Source organism: Sinocyclocheilus rhinocerous, unplaced genomic scaffold, assembly GCF_001515625.1.
Source record: "Sinocyclocheilus rhinocerous isolate Xijiao unplaced genomic scaffold, SAMN03320098_v1.1 scaffold2138, whole genome shotgun sequence".
NCBI lineage: Eukaryota > Metazoa > Chordata > Actinopteri > Cypriniformes > Cyprinidae > Sinocyclocheilus > Sinocyclocheilus rhinocerous.
The window spans coordinates 151,696-162,459 of record NW_015656024.1 but is presented as its reverse complement, the minus strand read 5'-3'; the positions used below and the strand labels follow the sequence as shown (position 1 = coordinate 162,459).

Sequence of the window (10,764 nt, the reverse complement as noted above, 5' to 3'; positions counted from 1 at the left end):
TGATACCGGTATTACCGGTGTTGTCACACATCGATTAACCGGTGGGAAAATTTCCTCACCGTCACAACCCTAGTGTGATTGCTATTGCTTTAATAAGCCTTACCTTATGAGTAGCTTCAAACCTATCATCTTTCCTTGTTATTTTACATGTGGTCATAAATCAGTGGGGTTGCGACTAAAAGTAAGTCAGCTCACTTTTGATAGCATGACGAACAGCAGTGAAAAAGCTATGCCAAATCCACATAATCAAATCCAACTAACCCAGTAATTGTGTATAGTTAAGACAGCAAAGTAAATAGACTTATCAACTTTTAAAAGGGAGTAGAAAACATTCCCTATCGGTTTTTTATTGGCGTCAAATGTTTTGCGTCCAATCAAACTCTATGGTGTTCAGATTCTCTTGGAAGAAGCTATAAATATTTGCTCCAGTGTTTATTCGTGTGTTAGGTTGGTAAATTACACTTCTGTTGTGTTTATACATTTACAAAATTGTTTTTGCATTTGCAAACAACTTACCATATGAAACACCATCCTTACAATAAGCTAAAACCAAACAAGACATCTTTTAAAAATGATTTATGGATGGACCAAAAATAATGTTTTTAGAAGTATGCAGGGAAACATACAGTATAGTATTTCCATGCCTTAGTTGGTTAAAAACCGATGTTTGGAGAAGGTTGAGTGTTTCAGCTGGACAGGGATCTGTAAGGCCGGGGACAGAGCCATCTGCTGTGGCTCAGGAACACAAAGCCATACAACGATCCAGTCAGACTTCTGATCTCAGTGCCAATGAGACATTGTTATGGCACTGTTTGATTCACTGTCATCATCTGACCAACTTCAACAAGCTTGAAAAAATCTATTACAAAGAATAGGCTGACATTATTAACAAACTGTATATGCAATGATGGCAGTTAACCCTAAAATCTTAATGTAACAATTTTTCTCAGCGATATTAGTCTATTTGTTTTTTTTGTTTTTTTCAAGTCAGCAAGTCTTTGAATATATTGTAAGGCACTATACAGTAATTATACTGTATATTATACAATAAAAAATACATTAAAAAGCAAGAAATGTTCCAAATGCAACCCAACTGACTGTTGGGTCATATAGTCCACTGTGGAAATTGGAAATTAATGGTGGCTTGGGGTACAAATGCCACTGAAATTAGTAAAAAAGGGCTCCAAAATTGAAATTTAGTTTTTGTTCTTTATATTTACAACATATAATATAGTTAAGCAATATCACACAAGTGCTGTTTTTCCTAAATATCAGCACAATCAAAAATGTTTGTGATTCTCAACCATTTTTAACAAATTGGTAAAGTGAATGATTCCAAATGCCACTGAAATTAGTAAAAAAGGGCTCCAAAATTGAAATTTAGTTTTTGTTCTTTATATTTACAACATATAATATAGTTAAGCAATATCACACAAGTGCTGTTTTTCCTAAATATCAGCACAATCAAAAATGTTTGTGATTCGCAACCATTTTTAACAAATTGAATGATTAAATTTAAAGAAATTTAAAGTGACCAATACCCTACAGACTTTTGGACTAAACAGACACATGTAAACATATTTTCAAAACCGCATACGACACATTTAGCACAGAGCAAAAAAACATGTTTTCCTCCATACCTGTAATAACGTTAGGTAAGATAAACTAGCTAAGTTATCTAGCTAACTAACTACAATTGACTAGCTGCTTAAATTTGAGTTAAGGTTGACTAGCCTGGCTAGCTAAGATAAACCAAAGGTCATTGAAAATAGTTTATTAATATTAAGTGGCTAAATTAACTAGCTAGTTAAAAAATAAACTGTCCTTTGGTGTATTGTACACATAGCCACATTTCCAGGGTTAACAGAATGTTCATTGAAAGTTATCTGGTCCTTAATAACATTACATAAATTATGTATACATCATTCATAAAACATTTTTTTTTCCCCAGAACATTTTTGTTCTTGTTTTAGAATGTTTACAAAACGCTTGCACATACAGAAAAAATGCTTTTAAAACATTGAAAAAAAAAAAAGACATTTGAAATGTAATTTCTAAAATGTGTAATTTAATTTTAAAACATACTTGACAGGTACAATAATCGATTTATTTTTCCCTTAGTGACAGAATTACCCAATGTGTGATTTTATGTTTATTGTCAGATGACAGTTACATATTTGATTAATGTTACATTGTTTACACGTTTCTCAGAGATTTTTTTTAAAACAGTTAAACAAATTCATAGGTGGGTCTTTTTGCATTTGTGCAACAGTAAAGAACTTAAAATAGAATAAATACCCATTTGTAATCAACAAAGCATTCTACACTCTGTTCTGTTGATTATAATGGGTGCTATTATCCTGAGGTGCTGAATCGAGCTGCTCACTTACAGTATAGACATGGTTCAAACTGTGCCAAGCACTAAAGAACTTTCCACCGATGTAAGATTGACAAGCAATTTACTGAAACATGAGGACAGGTGCATAGGGCTGGGTATCGTTCAAAAATGTTCGATATCGATACCGATACCGATACCTTGACTTCGATACCGGTTCCTGAACGATACTTTTTTCGATACCAATTTTATGAAATCAATTTTAACAAGATTACATTATCTAAAAAAAAAACTTCAAACCTTCCGTTGCAAATTCCGAAACGTAATTTTAGAGCTGATAACAGAGGCTTGAGCCATTGATATGCAGGCTTACGCAGTTATTAATGCAGTCTAATGCGGTTATTAGAGAGAGCGAGAGAGATTAAGTGCGTGTGAATACCTGCGTCTGTGCGCCTCTCAGCAGCGTTCAGCAGCAGCGTCTACTAATAGCGAATCTTTAAGTTAAACTCCTTCGTATCGAAATTTGGTACCGAACGACAAGACGTTTTTCGATACTCGATGGTATCGAGGCAATTCGGTCGGTGCCTAAAAAGTATCGAACTCGATACCCAGCCCTACCTGAGGTGCATCTCGGGTGCACACACACATACACACATACACATGAACAAGAAGATGTTTGGTGTCGGTGTAAAAATGTTGAACACTCAAAATGTGTGTATTTTCCATTAAGTTTCCAATGTCCATTCCACACCATCTCTATGCATTTTAATAAAGAATTATTGAGAATTAAATTGCCTCAGGCTCTCACTGTTAATATTTTAGCTCTTTACCCAGCTTATTGTACAGGTAAGTTAATCGCCGTTCTAATCTAATGCGCTGCTGCACTGTATCGCACACACATAGGCTACAGACAGTAGCCCGTACATCACGCGCACAGAATCAGTCAACACTGTTCTGTGATTTCTCAATAAAATAGCTTAGAAACTGAAAAGTTCAAGCATATATTTCTTAATAACTAGTAAATTCCACAGCTTCACTACTAGTAGAGAGACGCTGCCAGGTAGAATTAATTCACACATGCAATCGCTCTCACTAATGCACTCATATGAATGTAATCTTTACTGTGCTACTTTATCTGTATCTGATTTAGAACGAGCAGAAATCTGTGAGAAATATAACGACATAAAGACAAAAGAACTGATAAAAATGAGCTGTTATAGGAGCAACAGCCATGTGGGCAGCGCTGTGTCATATACCATAGCTGTGCACAAGGTGTTCGAGTCTCAGCTCCAGACTTATTTGTTCATTAATGACGTCATCAGCGATTAGTCGACTTCGACTCGACTTTCATCACATAAAAGTCGACTTTAAAAAATCAGAAGTCGTTCAACCCCTATTACCCACTAGTGTCCGGATTCAGAGCGATGATGAAAATTGAGATGAAATAGATCGCTTCCATAAAACCCCCAAAGCTTGCACAGTCCTATACCACTTCCTGGGTCAACATTTCACTCGATAGCATTAGGCAGTGTTGATTTATGCTGTTTAATGTTCGATGACTGCATTATTTTACGTATGCATCTGCTTACATATGTTGCTTCTTCTTCGACATGTTTTGATTCAGAGATTCAGTACTCTTTCAGAAGATGTGTAACAGTGCCCCCTACTGTATAACAATGAAAACACGTAAAGCCGGAAAATTCTGTCATTGGCGGGGAAAGGGTTAATCATCATTAATCTATACATTTTGCACTATAAAGTTGCTGTATCTGCTGTTTCCAAAAATTTTATATTTATTTATTTATCTTTTAATCTAAACAAACTTGCAATATTCAATGAAACTCTGAATTTTCACATTTTTGAATGAAAAGTCAATATGAAACGCAGTATGACATTATAGAGCTAAGATAGTATAACCAATTGTTTATAATTTGATATTTCGTTGGTTTACTGTCTTCATTCTAATGTTACTGAACACAAAAAATTTACATCAAAACTGACACAATTGTGACTTTTAATTTGTAAACTGGCCCAGTGGAGGGTTTGATGAAAAATTATGCTAATGGATTTTTTTTTCCCTCTGGCCACAGTTGACAGCTGAAGTCCATTTGTATGCCGGTGGAGAATCCCGAGAGACAGAAGAACCTTCTGAGCTTGAGCTGTCAGCAGAGATCATGAGGAAGAGCCGGAGCGTCTTGGCAGTGACACCTAGTGATGTGAGACATTTTACTGTTGTGTTTCAACATGAATAGAAGATAATGCTATGCAGTGATTTTTTTTTTATTCTGCCCCCCAATACACACAGAGGTCCATGCCATTTAGATGTTTAAAAAATCGATTCTTGTTTTTCTCCTAGTTTGCCCTTTATATGTTTCACACTTATGAAGCAGCCAGGTTTTCTCTGAAATATTTTGTTCTTTGATTTCTAGAGAAAAAAAACTAAAAAAATCAACAAGCTCTAGGCAAGCGTGTCTACAAGAACATAAACAACCAATTAACCATACACACAAACCCACATACGCACACACATAATATTAATAGCTATTTATGAGGGACATGAGAAAAGATGGCAGGCACCATAAAACCTTGACAGAGGAAAGAAGGACAGAACAGAGTTGAAAAAAAGGCCAGTCATTCATTTGTCTTCTTGATGTTTTTAATTACCTGAACTCGGTTGGTTGTAACCAAATTAGGTTTAACATTTTACAGTCTTTGAATTCTAATTTACATAATATTAATTAAACTCTTCCGTTTAAAGGTGAAGTGTGACAATTTTTCCCCCTTAATATCTATTCTTAGTTAGGATTAGGGTAAGTCAGCATAGAAACAAAGAAATGTTTCTACCCATTTACCCATTTTACTTCCAAAAACTGAGGTGAACTTGATTTTGTCCATTGGAAAGTGATTGGATTATTAAAATGGACTCTATGACAGGTGGTTGTAGTGTAAAGCTTAAAAAGTTATAGTGCTTTGTGATGCTGGATTGTCGTGTCAGTGATACACATCACCAAATAATAATTAGGATTGTCACTATACCAAATTGATCAAAACCTCACAGGTTTCATAAAAGACCTTAGTCAGGGTGGACGTCATATTGAATTTAATGCGGATAAAAAAAAGGCTATGCAGGATAGACTTAGTCTTTACAATGGCACATACTGTATTGAAGTCCTAGATCATGTCATTTTCACAACTCACAAGTTTTAAAAATGTTTTATGGAGTTGTTGTCTACTGACGTTTCGTTATTAAACAATGGTACAATCAGGGGCGGACTGGCCATCTGGCATATAGGGCGTTTTCATAGTGTGCCAACACACTTTGGGGCTGATACTTTGGCCCATCATGCAGAGACAGTGGCACATTGGTTTGTCTTCTGTATTGACAGCATTAACTCAATCGCAATGCGCCATAGACGAAAACCTATATTGCAGATGTTCCAAAAGCGCCACCTACTGGCAGAGAGTTAATTTGCATTTTTAGCATAATTTCACAAAGCTGAATTTTGTTCATGTACTCTTTCATTCTTTCTTGTCTCTTGCTTAAAAAAATCAGCAATTGGTTTTAGAATCACCCCACTTGCTGACAATTGGAATCGTCCATGAAAAATCATGATTGGTGCATGTCTAGTTTTTGTAGATAACCTAAACTACTGGTTAGTTTCCTCAAACAGTCATAACTTTGACAATTAACAGCAAGTCAAGAGCGAGTGAGTACACTGGTCCACTTAAAAGTGTATACACAGTATATATACACTCACATAAACAAACACAATGTTATTATGTACCTGGTATTACCTATGTTATGGGGTCCAAATTTGTGTGTGTGTGTGTGTGTGTGTGTGTGTGTTTGTGTGTGTGTATTTTGAATGGCAGTGTGTATATATGGGTGCTGTCTGACTGGACAGATTCTGATCGTAGTGATGGGCCGTTTGGATCAAAAAATACCAATTTGTCCCAGTCCAGCCCTGCGTAAAATCCATTCAACACACTGTACTTCTGTCCCTCACAGCCTTGTTTTCATCCCTGTCAGAAATTAAATATGGCGCTACCATGACTAAGGTCTATTCTCAGTATCACCAAATAACAAATTAATAACTCAAACTAATTAACAAATTAATGATCAGAAACAGTTATACAACTACTATAAGTATATCCACCCTTAACCAGATGCATTCAATACATTCATGTTAAGCAGTATGTACTATAAAGCAAATCTCTTGATAGAGAACACTGTTTGATAGTTATATTGTCAAAAACTGTAAACTATATTATCGTCCAGTGATATATTAAAAGTAATAGAGAGAGAGAGTGTATATCCTACCATACATACGTGTACTCATAGAAAGCGCAGCTTTCTCATATTTCTTATATGCTATATAGCAAATCTTGGCTGCATGATTGTTTATATCATCACTAAAGGTAAACTGTATTATTGAACAACTTGTATATATAAAATTTAATAAAAATTATATCCAACTTTATCCAGATCAATATAGAACACTCATGTAATGTGATGCCACTATATATATATATATATATATATATATATTAAAACTACTTCCCCTCAGTAAATTCAATAAAATAGATAGTGAGAGAAAAGGTTAATTGCTCTTGTTTAATGCACTCTCTCTATATATATATATATATATATATATATATACAGTATATATATTGCAAATCGCAACTGCCTGATGTTTGATTTTGTCACAAAAAGGAACTATTATTGCTCAGCTCTTTATATAAAGTTAGATATACCATATATATATACAATATAGCAAATCTCGCAAAATTTAAATCATATTATTGTCTGGCTCTAAATGCGACTATATGGTATGAAGATATTATAATCATTAACATCATTATTTTCTTTAAAGCTGCTTTGAAGCAATGTGTATTATGAAAAGATCTATACAAAATGTTTTTAATTTTTTCAGTTTTCATTTTGTGTTGAATTTATTGAGACAGCTGTATATTGATTTCTCAGAAGAGTGAAAACACTGTCGCTTAGTGACGCTTTCAAGACATTGCTCTGTTTGTTTAAACAACCTGAAACTTCTGTCTCAACCAAAGGCATGATTTTGACATGGAACGAGCAGTTTGTCTGAATAATGGTTGGTGGTGCTTTAGTTGGGCGGAAGCAGCAGTGAAAGTGTTTGTGTAAACGGTTTTTTGTGTTTTTTGTCTTTGAAAAGTAATAAAAGTCTGGTCTGAGACATTGTTTGATTGAGTTGGCAAAGTCATAAAACACCCTCAAAGTTCTGGATTAGGCTCCTGTACTTAGAAGAACAATACCTTCACTTCTTCAATAGTCTATTTGCAAGTACACATGCACAATGAAGTGAAATAATGAGGTTGATATTGATTGTCTGTCATTAAGCTCTCACCTTTCTTCACTAGCACTCAATGAACGCTTGACACTCACCTCTCCTGCCTATGATTAACATCCACCTCTGAATCCCTGCTCAGTCTGTGGCAGCAGCCCTCTGTAACCCTCTTCATTGAAATCCTTCTCCAGAACAAGTGCGTCTGATTACTTACTGAGACTTTCTCAGCCAGGAGTGGAGCCTGAGTTTGAGTTTTTCTGCCACTCAGATGTGGATGTAGAAAGACTGCAAATATACCCATTTTTGAACACACGCTGTTCAATTATTTCACAAAGAATTACAAAGGAATGGAAAGCAATACATTAAATTAAACATGAAATTTTGAAGTAGAAAGGCTGAGATAGTATTTTCTTGATTTTCACTTTTTTTGATTGAGAATTTGAGTGGTGCTTGCCTGTGCATAAGTTGCTGTACTAGGACAGTGTGGATGGTTTTTATCACATAGTCATGCAGTTGCTGGGCTGGTTGCCGTTTAGTTCAAGCCAATAAAGTGTCAAAGGTATATGCTGTGAAGATTTGTGATGCTAAAATGTTACAGAGTTGTTGTCAGAGTAAGTGTAGAAAATGTTTATGATTTATACAGTAAAAGACTAAAAATGCTACAACAAATATCTGTTAATTGGTTAACTCTAAATTACCTTACCATATAGCTACCATGGCAAATTTTACTGTAAAATACTGTCAAATTTGTAATTTTGAAAAAAAATTTAGGTGAAAAAGAGTAAAAAAAAACAGTAAAAGCATGACACGTCATCTATGCTTTTCCCTGCATTGTACATTATGGTATTTTGTGTTACATTTATTTAGTTAATGTTTATTGAATTATTTTAGTGTCATGTGTGTTACTCTTGGCCATTTTTTCAGAACTTATGCTGAACTCTGATTCTTCATGCGAATTTCTGTTCTACCACCTGTATTTTTATGGTAGTTATCAGTACATTTTAAGATGCAAAGCAGATTTGTGTAGTTCAAGTATCTTGGTACAGTAAATTAAGTCGAGTCACATTTATTTCTATAGCGCTTTATACAATACAGACTGTTTCAAAGCAGCTTTACAGTAATAAACAGGAAAATAAGAGAATTAGTGTTAGTGCAGAATTCGTCAGTTATGAAGCTAATTGAATTTTGGCTGTAAAGCAGCTCTTTAGAAGATAATGGTGTCATTATTCAGCTCAATTTAATTCAATGTTGATTAATTTAGTTCAATAACAGTGTCACTGTTACAAAGTTCATCAGTTATGAAACAAACTCAATGCAACTATAAAGAAGCTCTACAGGAGAGAAGTTGATAGTGTCATTATTCAGCTCAAATCAGTTCAGTGTTGATTCATTTCCATTCAATAGCAGTCATAAATTATCATAAATATCAATAATCATAAATTATATATTTTATAAATTTCATTGTATCACTTAATGAAATATAACTTACAAGTTGTGAAATATACAGATACCAATATGCCATCCTGTAATACTTGATACATTGTCACTATATTTTTGCAGTGATCTTCTGGCAACCACAGCTTGTAGTTTTTTGTTTTTTTTTTGCACGTTGGTTACTGTAAACTTAACAGGAAATTCAATATTTAAATATTTGTGCAGTTTGAACTTTTGCACTTTGTGTTTGGTTTCAGCATCTGAGACAAAAATAAAAATGGTCAACTGATATGAGTCCATATTATTTGTTAACAGCCAGAGTGGGCACTTTTGCTGATGCACAAATAGGTTGTATGTCCGCCGCGAGCTGTATTTGTCCAATCAATGTTACTGACATTGTAAATATGCAAAAATAGGACAGCAGTCCAGTGTACAGTGTGAAACAATTTCAAGTGTGAATAGCCCATGTGATGTTCTGAATGAAATGCACCAGTGATAATAATATCTAGAGCTACTTATGCAATGCATGTTCCAAAGAACAAACAATTATTGGTCAGTTTCTCACTTGACAGATATTAAAACATTTGTTGGCTGGTTTTAGTGCTGGGAATGTGAGGCTGTGACTCTCATTGACTCAGAGGCATATGACTGCAGGAAGGCAGGGGAACATAGAGGACATGCTGTCCATCTGTTCCTCTAAGCTACAGGAGAGAGTCTGTTTGTCTGATGCTCATGATCTCTTAGGGCTTTACTGATTTGTGCATTAGCGTTTTCCCCAAACTGCAGGGCTTAAAGTAACACCATTAGTCCACTCTTTAATGGGCAGGCACATTTTTCCCACTTCAAATATTTGAAGTGGATTTTGTGAGGTCCAAAGGAAGCCAAGCATTGGTTTTCCAGTCATACCCAAACCGCTCAAGACCCCATCCTCCCCTCGCTGAGCTCTGGCCATACGTGTTTACTGACAAGCCTTGTAGCTTAACCCTCAATCATACTCATTCTTAAAGGAGTCAGAGGGGTTGCCATGGTAACCGATCCTCCCAGCGATCGGCCGGTCTCTGGACATGCATCCATGTATATCTTTATTTCTCTTTTATGTATTTGTTTACTTTTTTATTTACTGGATCAATGCCTATGGGCAGCCTTATCCTTCTTCACCATGTTTCCCTCAATTCAGTCAATGAAAATGTCTCATTTTCTCTCTGGGCCTGATTTTTTTCTCATTCAGTGCAGAGCGAAGCAGCCTTCAGGGCTTTAATGCGGTCTGAGCTGAGTTGGCGTCGCTTGTATTGCAATGGCTGTAGCATCTGTAAAGTGTGACATGATTATTAGATGATACTTCATACGCTTCTCATGGGATTCCCCTTTACTTTCAATTAATTTCCCCTCCAATAATTGACTGGGCCTTCTAATCCACACAAAGCCATTTTTACCTATGACCTTTCACTGTTACCCAGTAAAAAACATTTTGTTTTAAATTTGTTTTGTTGCTTTAAATTTCACTGTATAACAGATTGTTCAAGATAGACCCCAATATTATATTATATTATATTATATTATATTATATTATATTATATTATATTATATTATATTATATTATATTATATTATATTATATTATATTATATTATATTATATTATATTATATTATATTATATTATATTATATTATA

The 10,764-nt window shown here is 34.8% G+C and overlaps 1 protein-coding gene across 1 annotated transcript in view; it reads left to right on the top strand.

Moving 5' to 3' along the window:
- The first annotated feature begins 4,437 nt into the window (after positions 1 to 4,437).
- The window catches only part of pde4bb (phosphodiesterase 4B, cAMP-specific b), a 64,995-nt gene continuing 58,668 nt past the window's right edge, over positions 4,438 to 10,764 (top strand). The window contains exon 1 of the mRNA XM_016526641.1: positions 4,438 to 4,551. Coding sequence (XP_016382127.1) covers positions 4,510 to 4,551 — 42 coding nt within the window. The 5' untranslated portion in view covers positions 4,438 to 4,509. The remainder of the gene's footprint in view (positions 4,552 to 10,764) is intronic.